The 13,904-nt window shown below is 43.7% G+C and overlaps 1 protein-coding gene across 2 annotated transcripts in view; it reads right to left on the reverse strand.

The window, feature by feature from the left end:
* THAP12 (THAP domain containing 12) overlaps nucleotides 1-13,904 on the reverse strand; it is a 33,968-nt gene that overhangs the window by 16,219 nt on the left and 3,845 nt on the right. For both annotated transcript variants that reach the window (XM_030199336.1, XM_030199335.1), the window contains exons 2-3: nucleotides 11,073-11,193; nucleotides 5,208-5,315 (exon numbers count right to left, since the gene is read on the reverse strand). In XM_030199336.1, coding sequence (XP_030055196.1) covers nucleotides 5,208-5,315; nucleotides 11,073-11,193 — 229 coding nt within the window. The remainder of the gene's footprint in view (nucleotides 1-5,207; nucleotides 5,316-11,072; nucleotides 11,194-13,904) is intronic.

Raw genomic sequence — 13,904 nt, forward strand, 5'->3', positions numbered from 1 at the left:
TGTTGCTATTCCACTAGCAACATTCCATATAAAAGGCTGCGCAGGCTTCTGTTTCTGTAAGGACGTCAGACTCACAGAAGCAGAAGCCTGCGCGGCCACATTGGTGATCTGCAAGGACCGACTTCTACATGGAATGTTGCTAGTGGAATAACAACATAGAATCTCAAATAGTAGCAACAGTGGAGGAGTGGCCTAGTGGCTAGGGTGGTGGACTTTGGTCCTGAGGAACTGAGTTCGATTCCCACTTCAGGCACAGGAAAGCGCAGGGTACAAATGTAACAAAAAAAAAAAAAAAAAGCAGGAGAGGATGGTAGAATATTGGAAATAACCATGTTTGTATAATGAGAAAGAGTAACAGAATATAACTATATATGTATAATGAAAGAAAACAAGAAATTTCCTTATATGAACAATAAGTTAGAATAGGAGAAAATCACATGATTTCAAAAAATTAAACTTTATATACTGTTATAAGTACAGAATGAGAAAGCTTTGCTGAGCAGATTTTGCTACTCAGTCTGAGCATCTGGCTTTCTGGGTGACAAACTGCTCCAGAGGGATCAATCACTTTTGTACTGACTTAGAGAAATACTAATAAAGATTTTACTTGGTTGCGCCAAAACTAAGTCTGATTACCTCTCTTATGCCAGCCTAAGAGATTCTTCTCCAAAGCTGAAAGGTATTCCCCTCTCAAGGGACAAGGGCTGGGAATTACAATTTCCAAGTACATGTATGAAATTTAAAATGGCACAAGGTGTGATCAAGATATTCTGCACCCTTTTACACTTGAGATATATTCTCCACAAGGTAAGATTCAGTTCAGCCTCCCGAGGCAGCGTTTTGTGAAACAAGTGGCCCTTGTCGGGGTTGGGATCTAGGTCGTCTTTCTTTGAAAACTGATCGCGAGGATGGATTTGTGGATTTCTCTTTCATGAAGAGTGATCGTGAGAGTGCCGTTTACTGGGATTGATATGAAGTAAAAGTGGAGACAAGAATTGGAGCTGAATGGATTCATGTCTTCACTGCAATCAACATCGAACTAAGGACAACGATTTTAGAAGACCTTGTTTAGGATGAATTGTAGAACTTTTGATGAGTGCCTGTGATCTTTGATTAGTTTAGATTTTGGAATTAACTGCAAGTGTGTGTAATCCCCCATTATAGTGGGGATTACTAACCTGATGAGGGACCCCTCCTTCACAGTCACCGGGAGGGGAGGAGCTAAGAGAGTGAGAAGCCCAGCCTTGAGATGGAGTGTTTATGGGAAAGTGCTGGGGAAAATGTTTCTGGTTATTGAAAGACAGTAGGGGTGGAGTTTGGAATTAATGGTCTTTCATTTCCTCTACCCCCGCCAGGACTCGTGTGGAGAGGGGGTGTCCTGGATAGACCCAATCACCTAAGGCTGAATTAAGTGGATGTTTCTGTCAGTAAAAACATTAACCATGGAGTGGAGGAGTGATTCAGGTGGGAAGCAGGGGCAACCCAGCCCAGGAGCAAGAACAGGGAAGGAGCCTGTTTAGGTCCAAAGGTAGCAGCCCTGAGAGGTACACCTTTGAGATAGAAGGACAGACAGGGAAATATGGTCCTAAGAGGAGACAGCTTGCTACAAAAATGCTGCAGGCACAGTCTTGGATTATTCTGCCCAAAATGAGGATAGGTATGGGACTGGAGGAGCTGTAAATGCTTAAATACCCTAGGAATTACAAATAGACTATTAAGGAACACCAAAGTTGCATGTTATTTGGTTTGGAAATAAACTAAACTGATGGATATGGAAAGAGCCGCTTACAGATGATATGAAGTTGGATAAACTGCCGATTGCAGAACTCAAGTAAAGTTCATGTCTGGATTACAACACCCAGACTGAAGTATTTCTTTGAGTGAGGGTGAAGTTTGTTTAATTTTATTTATGGCATTTATATCCCACATTATTCCCACCCATGGACAGGCTCAATGTGGCGTACAATAGTCTATTAAACAACATTAATACAAAATACAGGAATTATCGTCAGAGAAGGGAAAGAGGAACAACAGGAGGGAGAGGGAGACAGGGAAGGTGACAATCCTGAACGAACAAAGAAATATTAAAGAGTAAAAGCTTGGCCTACCGGAGTAAGTCCGGCCCCGGCCCAGCTCAAGTAGAACTAAACTTTTGCTGCGACCCTGGTTTCGGGTGCTGACCCAAAGAGCTAGCTGGTGCCCGGAACATTTATGGTGAAACCAGGGTTACATGTGTTTGGTTTAATACTGATGTTTTTGTGAACAGTCTGGTTTTTTTCTACATCAGGTGGACTGTTTTTTTTTTTTTCATACTGTTCTCTGTTTCCCGATTTCAAGTAAAGCCTGTGATGAGACTTGGGACCCCATGAAAAGCAATGACTGGTTCCTGGCTTGTGGACCATAGCAGACTGCTGGGGTTTTGAGGCTTTTGTTATATATATATATGTATTAATATTAGATTTGTCCTGTGCAGTTCCTTTCAAAGCTCTAATAGTGGCAAATATTTTTTGGACTTGAAATTTAAAAATGCAAATTTTTAAAAAGTAAAACGATGGCAGATGAAGACCCACATGGTCCATCCAGGCTGCCCAACAAGGCAGCCAAAGCCTCACCCACCGCTCCATACAGGTTACATGCCTTCATGATCAAACGCTCACATCGCAAACAGGGCAGTCGGCAATTCGCCATCATGCCAACCACATACAGGTAGTAATTTAGGATACATCTTGGAAAAGTGGTTTTATAATTTTGGATGCAGTACAGTTACATTGTCAATATATGATTAAACACAACAAGGAGAGTCCAAATCTCCTGCAAATACACACAAGAAAACAACAAATCAAGCGGAAGATGTCCAGAAAGATCAGACTGAAGTCATAGATGTTAAAAGCCAAAATGATTTATTAGGACCCTACATGGTCCGTGTTTCGGCCGAAAAGGCCTTCTTCAGGGGTCTTCAAATTGGCACAGTCTCACAAGTAAAGCCGGCTTTACTTGCGAGACTATGCTGCATTTGGACAGCACTAGCTATGTGTTGTCCAGATCGTCTCATTTCATAAATACTTTTTGGAAGGATATATGCCAATTTGAAGACCCCTGAAGAAAGCCTTTTCGGGCGAAACACGGACCGTGTAGGGTCCTAATAAATCATTTTGGCTTTTAACATCTATGACTTCAGTCTGGTCTTTCTGGATATCTTCCGCTTGATTTGTTGTTTTCAATATATGATTAAACCAACAATCCAACAATGTTGCTAACATTTTACTTGCTAAATGTCAACCTCAAGCTATCTTCCCCTCCCCCATTGAGATTCACATCCTATGCTATGAGTATGAGTGCTGGATATGTGCTATAAAATACACATACTTGATCTTGATTTGTTGCTGTTCTTTGGGATACAGACCACGGAATATTACTGCAATTTACATCACAGAGCCTTTGTAAGAGAGTGGGTGATATAGTGAAGAGCAGTCCCTCACTGATATTATAATTAAGTCATCTTACAGCAGGGGGCGCTAGCTCACTGATGCTAAGAGTAAGCCGCCTTAGGGTAGGTGGGACAATCCTGTTGAGTCAAGGGGGAGAGACTCGAGCAGAGAGGAGCTGAAATGCCCTGAGGCTGAATAGTTCGGAAAGGTTCCGAGTGCAGAGGACTGCAAGGGTGTGGCAAGCAGGGCTGCTGTACCTAGGAAGAGCCTGGGGAAGAAGAGTGGCCCTAGCAAAAACAGCGCTATCCTGTGACATAAGAAGCAGATTTAAGATAAGTTAAGTTTATCTTACAACCTAGGAAGTCACCACCAAGTGGTGCCCAGTGTGGAATATTGAAACTGGAATGCTGGGGATTCTAGGAAGAGACAAGGTGGGTGGGTTGCCTGGTGGAGGGATGACCAAGAGTGTGCCGTGGGCCTACAAGAGCCTGGCACAGGAAAGAGTGTTTATAAGTGACTTTGCTATGTCTAGTATCCCTGACCTGTAGAGAGAACAGGTTACACATTTCTAGGCATGTAGGCAAACACTTTCCTTTCACCTTTAACCCCTGTGCAACTGTGTTTACTAAAGGCCCAGCCTGTCCAGCGTTATAATTAGGCCTGGAAGAAACTGGCTGCCAGAGGGAATTAAGCAGAGCTCTTATATGCTATCCAAGAAGGTGAAGTATACAGGAAAACAGAAAAGAAAGGAAGACAACAGAAAAGATTGTCCTGGAGCAGACGAAATCTTGCAGGTGCTCACCCTGTGCATTTGGGCTGTACTTTTAGCCAGACAGGGTAGGATTTCTCTGCCATCATTTACTATGTTACTGTGATTTAAAACAAAACCCCCAAAAAATAAATAAACACACATTCAAAATTATGGACCAACAAAATCATACTAATAGTACTATGAATTTTAAGTGCCTATGTAACTAAAAATGTGCAAAATGTGGATGAGTAAATCATTTACGAATACCATTTCTACATATTTTTTTTTTATTTTTATTACATTTGTACCCCGTGCTTTCCCACTCATGGCAGGCTCAATGCGGCTTACATGGAGTAATGGAGGGTTAAGTGACTTGCCCAGAGTCACAAGGAGCTGCCTGTGCCTGAAGTGGGAATCGAACTCAGTTCCTCAGTTCCCCAGGACCAAAGTCCATCACCCTAACCACTAGGCCACTCCTCCACTGTTGCTACTATTTGAGATTCTACATGGAATGTTCCTATTCCACTAGCAAAGTCGGCCCTTGCAGATCACCAATGTGGCCGCGCAGGCTTCTGCTTCTGTAGAAGCCTGCGCAGCCTTCTACATGGAATGTTGCTAGTGGAATAGCAACATTCCATGTAGAATCTCCAATAGTAGCAACATTCCATGTAGAATCTCCAATAGTAGCAACATTCCATGTAGAATCTCCAATAGTATCTATTTTATTTTTGTTACATTTGTACCCTGCGCTTTCCCACTCATGGCAGGCTCAATGCAGCTTACATGGGGCAATGGAGGGTTAAGTGACTTGCCCAGAGTCACAAGGAGCTGCCTGTGCCTGAAGTGGGAATCGAACTCAAAGTCCACCACCCTAACCACCAGGCCACTCCTGGCAAGTCAACCATTTGGCAAAATAAATGCATAAGAGGTTACCTAAGCAAACCAGATGGACTATTTCAGTCTCTATCTACAGTCACTGATACAATAGTAGATAGCGAATCATAGAAGATAAATATGGTTGGACATACCGGTTCTTTTATCCTCCTCTTACGACGGCTCTGGGGACTGGTCAAGTGACTTCTAAAATCAAATATAGTAGGTACAGCATTATCTTGCAGACGCGTTCTGTAAGGACTCTAAAATGAAAATTTCAAACCTTATTATATTTTTACAATGAGATAGTACCAATCACAGCTATACAACCTTTCAAGTATCAGAAAGTAAAACAACGAAAGAAGCATCTTCATTATCATAAATAATAATCTTGCTTCTCACAGGTCTCCCACTTAGCCATCTCTCTCCTCTTCAATCTGTTCAAAATTTTGCTGCACGACTAATATTCCGCCAATGTCGCTATGCTCATATTAGCAGCCCTCTCCTCAAGTCACTTCGCTGGCTCCCTATCAGTTTCCGCATACAGTTCAAACTCCTCTTATTGACCTACTAGGAATAAATGCCCGTTTCTGAGGGCAATGAAACGGGCGCTAGCAAGGGGCCCCCTCCCTCCGAGCTACTTGCCTTGTTCGGTGTTGGCATCGCTGTGTGTGGGTAGGGTTTTGTTTTTATTTTGTTTGCTGCGCCTCCGTGGCCGTGCCTGTGGCGTTTCGGTTTCGGGCCTCGAGTGTTATAGCTCCGCCCTCGACGTCATGACGTTTTGACGCGAGGGCGGTGCAGACACTCCAGGGCACACCGGATATCTCGGGTGCCTCAACTTCCGTGGAGGCTTCAGAACGTTGGGGTTGCCTTTTATATATATAGATAAGTGCATTCACTCTGCAGCTCCTCAGTTCCTCTCCACTCTCATCTCTCCCTACATTCCTCCCCAGGAACTCTGTTCACTGGGTAAATCTCTCTTATCTGCACCCTTCTCTTCCACTGCTGACTCCAGACTCCGTTCCTTTTATCTTGCTGCACCATATGCCTGGAATAGACTTCCTGAGCCGGTACGTCAAGCTCCATCTCTGACCGTCTTCAAATCTAAGCTAAAAGCCCACCTTTTTTATGCTGCTTTTAACTCCTAACCCTTACTCACTTGTTCAGAACCCTTATTTTATCATCCTCACTTTAATATTCCCTTATCTCTTGTTTGTCTGTCCTAATTAGATTGTAAGCTCTGTCAAGCAGGGACTGTCTCTTCATGTTGAAGTGTACAGCGCTGTGTACGTCTAGTACCGCTATAGAAATGATAAGTAGTAGTAGTAGTAGTAGTAGTAAATAAACAGTCATGGACTCCAAGATGGTGTTGACCGATTTGGATGTGGCTGGTGTTGGGACAGCTCACATATCCTGGATATGGGAAAGTGTGTGTGTGTGTGTGTGTGTGTGTGTGGTGGGGGGGGGGGGGGGTACGTACGTCAGACTCACAGAAACAGAAGCCTGCGCGACCGCGTTGTTGATCTGCAAGGGCAGGCTTCTACATGGAATGTTGCTAGTGGAATAGCAACATTAACATTCCATGTAGAATCTCAAATAGTAGCAACAGAATCTCAATAGTAGCAACATTCCATCTAGAATCTCAAATAGGGAAAGGGAAATGGGACTTGATATACCGCCTTTCTGAGGTTTTTGCAACTACATTCAAAACGGTTTACATATACTCAGGTACTTATCTTGTACCAGGGGCAATGGAGGGTTAAGTGACTTGCCCAGAGTCACAAGGAGCTGCAGTGGGAATCAAACTCAGTTCCCCAGGATCAAAGTCCACTGCACTAACCACTACGCTATTCCTCCACTCGGTCTTGGTCATGTTTAGTTTCTAACCACATGCTAATCGATTAGCGCGTAGTGATGCAGCTGTGCTAGCAGATGAGTGCTGGGCAAACCTACTCTCTGCCCCCAAACATGCCCCCAGCATTGAAAAATATTTTCCATTTCTTAGCATGTGCCGATCCCCAAACTACCGTGGGACACCTCAGTACACCCCACGGTAGGTGTTTTTAACCTGCGGTAAGCACGTCTTGGGAGTCCTTTTACTAACCTGCAGTAAGCACTAACCCCTGGATTCTATATATGGCACCTGAAAATCTGCACGGAAACCGAAGCATATTCTATAATGATGTGCATAACTTAATTGGTTAATTAGCTAATTAACACTGTTAATTGGATGTTAACAAGCAATTATCAGTACTAATTGGCTCTGAGATTTACGAGCACAACTCGCTAAGTGTACTCCATAACGTGGCGTGTCTAAATTCTACGTCGCATAGCTGAAAAGGGGGCATGGCCATGGGCAGAGCGTTTCTAAAATCTATCTGTATTATTATAGAACTAGCCTTTGAGCCCGTAAAAACGGGCTGGTATTGGGGTTTTCCTTCCTCCCCCCTCCCCGCTCCCCGCGAGGTCGCCACCGCTACCGTCCCCCCCACCCCACCCCCGGAGTTGCCGCCATCCCGCCACCTGGCCTGGGCCTTCTCTCCGCTACTAAACTTACACATTCATTCGCCGGAACGCAGCACGCACATCAGCTGAGCTGCCGTCGGCCCTTCCTTCTCTGCCTGTGTCCCGCCCTCCTGTGACGTAACGTCAGCGAGGGCGGGATACAGGCAGGGAAGGAAGGCCGACGGCAGCTCAGCTGATGTGCATGCTGCGTTCCGGCGAATGGATGTGTTAGTAGCAGAGAGAGGGCCCGGGCCGGGTGGGGGGGGGGGGGGGGGGAGGAACGGTAGCGGCGATCTCAGGCGGGCGGGCGGGGGGAGCGGTATCAACCTCGGCGGCGCAGTTTTCCTCTCTGTCCCGCCCTCGTCATCACGTATTGACGCGGGGGCGGGACAGAGAGGGAAGTCTCTACTGCGCATTTGCGAGTGAGTAGGTCACTCGCCGTTTATATGTTTGATAGACCCGATCTGCGCCTAATTTAGGCGTCATGATTTACACCAACTAAAATGTGGCCTAAAATGGACGAGCCGCTGAGCGTATTCTATATACCGTGTGGAAATGTAAGTCTATTCTATAAAATTTAGGCGTAGAGAATACGCCTAGGTGTAATTTTTTTCCACGTGGATTTTTCAGGCGCCATATATAGAATCTAGTCCTAAATTAAATGCACACTGCTGTTCTAAAGAGACTGTTAATCTGAATAACTGGTTGACTTAGACCATGTGGTATTCTATATATACTAGTGAGAAATGCCCGTTTCGGATAAAAATGAAACGGGCGCTAGCAAGGTAATCCCCCCCCCCCATCATCCTCCCTCCCTCCCGAGTTCCAGACCCCCCCCCCCTCCATCCCTCCCTTCCGATTTCCACACCCCCCTCTCCCTCCCTCCGTCCCTCAGTCACTTGATTGAGAGTTTGTGATTAAAGTTCGCAGCGCTCTCCCCGCTGCTGTCACTGAATGTGTGGGACTCCCCGCTGCTGTCACAGAATCTGTGGAACTCGTGCGTTGTGCCTTCCCTGCCCCGCTCTCTACGTCATCGCGTTTTGACGCCTCAAGTTTCCGGCTTGAGGCTTCATTGGAACGTTGGAGGTGCCTTTTACATATACAGATATTGACAGTGTTTCTCAACCCAGTCTCTGGGGCACACCCCAGCCAGTTGGGTTTTCAGGATATCCACAATGAATATCCATGAGATATATCTGCATGCACTGCCTCTTTGGTCTGTAATTTCTCTCACGCATATTCATCGTGGATATCCTGAAAACCCAACTGGATAGGTGTGCTCTGAGGACTGGCTCAAGAACTACTACTACCCATACACAAAAAGACAGTCCCTGCTCAAAGAGCTTACAATCTAGATAAGACAGGTAAACAGACAGAACAATTAAGGGTAAGGGAATAAAGAGGTACTGCACAGGATTCCTTTATGAATTCAAACATGCGTGGGATGTGCATAAAGGAATCCTGTGCAGTAGTTATGGATCCTCAGAAGCTTAGCCAAAATTGGGTGGTGGAGCCGGTGGGGGGGGAAGAGGGGTTGGTGGTTGGGAGGCGAGGATAGTAGAGGGCAGACTTATACGGTCTGTGCCAGAGCCGGTGATAGGAGGCGGGACTGGTGGTTGGGAGGCGGGAAATACTGCTGGGCAGACTTGTACGGTCTGTGCCCTGAATAAGGCAGGTACAAATCAAGGTAAGGTATACACATATGAGTTTATCTTGTCGGGCAGACTGGATGGACCATGCAGGTCTTTTTCTGCCGTCATCTACTATGTTACTATGTTAGTGGTTAGGAGTCAAAAGCAGTGGTAAAGAGGTGGGCTTTAAGTTTGGACTTGAAAACGGCCAAAGACGGGGCTAGACGAACATGTTCGGGAAGTCTATTCCAGGCCTCCAATCTGGCTTTCGCCCTCTTCATTCAACTGAAACTGCACTTACAAAACTTTCCAACGACTTGTTCCTGGCCAAATCCAAAGGTCTCTATTCTATCCTCATCCTTCTCGATCTAGCCACCGCTTTTGACGCTGTTGATCACAGCCTACTCCTTGATACGCTGTCTTCATTTGGATTCCAGTGCTCTTTTCTTTCGTGGTTCTCCTCCTACCTCTCGCTCCGCACCTTTAGGGTACACCCTGGTGGATCCTCTTCCACTTCTATCCCTCTACCAATCGGTGTACTCAGGGTTCTGTTCTCGGTCCTCTCCTGCTCTCCATCTACACTCCTTCACTTGGCTCTCTGATATCATCCCATGGCTTTCAATACTATCTCTATGCTGATGACTCCCAAATCTACCTCTCTACCCCTGAAATCTCAACCAGCATCCAGACTAATGTTTCAGCCTGCCTATCTGATATCCACATATTATCGTGAAAAATATGTATATTTCCCATAAAATGCAAACAAACATCAAATTAATACTATGACCTGTGTATTTTATGTATATTAGTTTATAAATAAGGAGAAAAGCCAACTGGATGGGTGTGCTCTGAGGACTGGCTCAAGAACCACAGTATTATCGTGAAAAAAATATATATCCTATATAATAATTTGCACCTCCAGCGTTCCATGTTTGGCTGTCTGGGTTTGTAACATCTCCTGATGTCAGCCAGCCTCCAGCGTTCCATTCCCCCTCACTGTCCGGCCCTCACGTCAAGACGTAATGACGTCAGAGGGTGGAACAGTGAGAGGGAAGGGAATGCTGGAGGCTGGCTGACATCAGGAGGGATGTTACAAACGGAAAGGAAGCCAGTGCCAGCCAGCCAGAGAAAGTTCAGGTACAAATCAAGGGGAAGAGAGAATTGCGGGACATTGAAGGGAGGGAGGGAGGAAAGGAAGGGAAGGGGAGGGCTGGACAGAGAAGAATTGATGGACATGTATGGAATGGGAGGACAGTAGAGGAGAGAATCACGGGACACGGATGGGAGGGCACGGAAAAGGAGAATCGCTGGACATGGAGGGGAGGGAAGAACTGCTGGACATGGAGGGGAGGGAAGAACTGCTGGACATGGAGGGGAGGGCAGGGGAGAGAGAAAAAAAAAAAAGCTTACATGATAGCCTTCCTAGGGCCTGTTTCATTGTTGAGGAAATGGGAATGGTTTCACTAGTTTCCAATAAAATGCAAACATCAAATTCATACTATGAACTGTGTATTTTATGTATCATTTTAATTTATAAATAAGGATTTTTCTGCCTTTGTTTTGTATCTTATTTTATGAAGATATTACCTGTTGCAAAAGTATCAAATCATTGTTATAACTTGAATTCAATTTGTTGCAATTTTGTAGAAGTTAATAATCAGTAAAATGCAATTTGAAACTTAGTCAGAATTAAATTCCACTTAACTGGCAATCCCCTCCCCCCCCCCCCAAAAAAAATGGGAGGGGGTTTGTGGGATTTGGGTGTTCTCCTTCCTTTTCTCTCTCTTGTATGGCTTTAAAGGGGCAAAATGACATTTGGCTTGAATAGAGGACATCAATGCTTAAATACTAAGTACAAGCTGTAGTTAATTTAATCATACTTACTTTTCGACGAACCATTGAGGAGTCAAAGTGTCGGGCACATAGTCTGTAACATTTATTTAAATGATCTGCTGTTTTATCCTCTAAATCCACTCTTTGACAGTTTTCCACCCACTGCTTACATCTAAATGCAAAGCACAAAGTTTCAATCAAAGGAATGCATCCTGATTGTTTTGTTCAATCCCATATACATACCTAGTTCACATAAGAACAAAAGAACCGACTTACTGGGTCAAATCGAAAGGCTCAGTATCCTGCTTCCAACAGTGGCCAATCCAGGTCACAACTACCTGGCAGAATCCCAAGCAGGGGCGTAGCCAGACTTCGGCGGGAGGGGGGGGGTCCAGAGGCCGAGGTGAGGGGGCACATTTTAGCCCACCCCCCGGCGCCGCCGACCCCCCCTCCGCGCCAATGCCACCACCAACTTTGACCCCCCCCCCCCGGCGATGACCCTTTCGACCCTCCCCCTCCTGCCGCCACCCTCCCCCGCTGTTGCCTACATTTGCTGACGGGGGACCCCAACCCCCGCCAGCCGAGGTCCTCTTCTTCCGGTGCAAGGCTTCGTTCTTTTTCTGTGAGTCTGACGTCCTGCACGTTGTACCTACAGGACGTCAGACTCACAGAAACAGAACGAAGCCTTGCAGATCACTACTACTACTACTACTAGATCAGCCAGCAAGGAAAACAATTACCATGCCTAGAGATATATATATATTTTTTTTTCTGCCATATAACTTTTTCTACTAGTAAACATAACTTCCCATTGCCATAGTTTTAGTTTATCTTTTGTGTATGCATTGTTTGGAATTACATTTTTGACATATATTATTCTTCCTTTTTAAATACGTATACGTATTTTGATATATTTTTTCTCAAACAATACTTTATTTTTTCTTTCTTTCTTCTTTTGCCGTTTTAAATAATATCATAAAGGTAAAATTAGTTGTACATTATTGTTTTCATTTTTCACGTGATATAATTTTGTTTTTTTAAGCGTTTTATTTGGAATCCCTATCTGTATTATTTAGTTTCCGTTTGTGAGAATTTTAGTAATTTCTACATGAAACTGGTGTTTGTTACTTCTTATTTAAATACTGGCCTTTTTTGGCACTCCTCATCTACATATTCTGTTCTGTTTATGATGCATATAAATATATATATGTGTTTTGATTTTAACTTTATTAAGAAAAATGTAATGTTTAGGTTTTTATATTAATTATCTTCTTTGTTTTTACAAAAGGTAAGATTGTCGGACATGATCCATGCTCTTTTATATATATTGTATGTAACATGTCTCTATCATTTTTCTGTTGTAGATATCTCAGATAGCAGACAAATCACTGTTTGTCATTTGTTCTGCCAGATTACTTTTTGCATTGAAATTTAATAGGTATGTTTCTTTATATAAATATATGTTGTTTTGATTTTAACTTTATTAAGAAAAATGTATTGTTTAGGTTTTTTTTAATATACGTTCCTTAAAAAAGCATTTTGAAATTGTATTCATTTTTATGTTAATATGTATTTATGTGGTTTTGATTTATTATGTTTATGTTCACACATAGACCCCTGACGCAGGCCTTTACGGCCGAAACACGAATCGTGTCAGGATGTTTTTATTGATTTGAAATAAAGACCTTGTCTAGGAAACACCATTTGTGAGAGGACTCTTTTGGATCTACTGTTTGTTTGTTTTGTCATGCCTAGAGATTTCCATGTCCACCTGAAAAATCCCAGCAGCCGGCAAGCTGGTACTGATCAGCCCAATCCACATATAAACAAATAGAATTTTGTGTCATTTAGAGTCCACATATTAACTAAGTGTGTACCAATAAAACATTCACAATAAAATCAACAAATGTACAACACAAACATTCTATACCAAGTCCATGGCCTGCAAGCAACTTGTACAAACAAAAGTAGCATAGTAGATGACGGCAGAAAAAGACCTGCACGGTCCAACTAGTCTGCCCAACAATTGAAACTCATATGTACTACTTTATGTGTTTTCAAATTCTTCTTAAATTCAGACAGTCGATGAAAGGTACAAGGTACACGACAGCTTATTCCAAAGTGAGAGGCAAAGAACTGTCCCAAGTATCTGCATAATGAATTTTTGCGAGCAAGGCAGCGCCAATTGTCGTGATCTTGCAGATCTAAGCGAGAGGACAGGCACAAGAATCTGTAACGCTTGCTTAAAATAAAGCAAAGCAATACCAAACAGGGTCTTTAAAAAATCAGAACCGTTTAAACCAGTGGCTCCCAAATCTTGTCCTGGAGGCACCCTAGCCAGTCAGGTTTTTAGGATATCTAAAATGAATATTCATGACCGAGATTTGCATATACTGTCTCTACTGCATGCAAAACTCTTCCATGAATATTCATTGTGGGTATCCTGAAAACTTGACTGGTTAGGGGTGCCTCCAGGACCAGGTTTTGGGAACCACTGGTTTAAACTATGTTCTAAAATTGCATTGGCAGCCAATGTAAAGCTTTCATCAATGTAGTGACATGATCAAATTGCGTTAAACCTACTATCAAGCGTACCGCAGCAGGCTGTATAACTTGTAATGTCTTGCTAGATGATTGAGAAAGACCCAAATATAAACTGTTGCAGTAATCCAGTGTAGACAATTTACCAAGATCTGAACCACCACTATCACAGTTAAAACAACATCAACTGAAGCTAGATAGTTTCGGAGAGAACATCAGATAAGCAGAATGACTACCCAGCACAGAAAAGGCAAAAGAAAAGGCAAACGCATTGGAGCCGACTCTGTGGGTGCTTGAGCACCCCCAATATTGAGAAAATTCCTTGTATGTGTCCAGGGAGGG

The sequence above is a fragment of the Microcaecilia unicolor genome, chromosome 4 (genome assembly GCF_901765095.1).
Source record: "Microcaecilia unicolor chromosome 4, aMicUni1.1, whole genome shotgun sequence".
NCBI classification, from domain to species: Eukaryota; Metazoa; Chordata; class Amphibia; order Gymnophiona; family Siphonopidae; genus Microcaecilia; species Microcaecilia unicolor.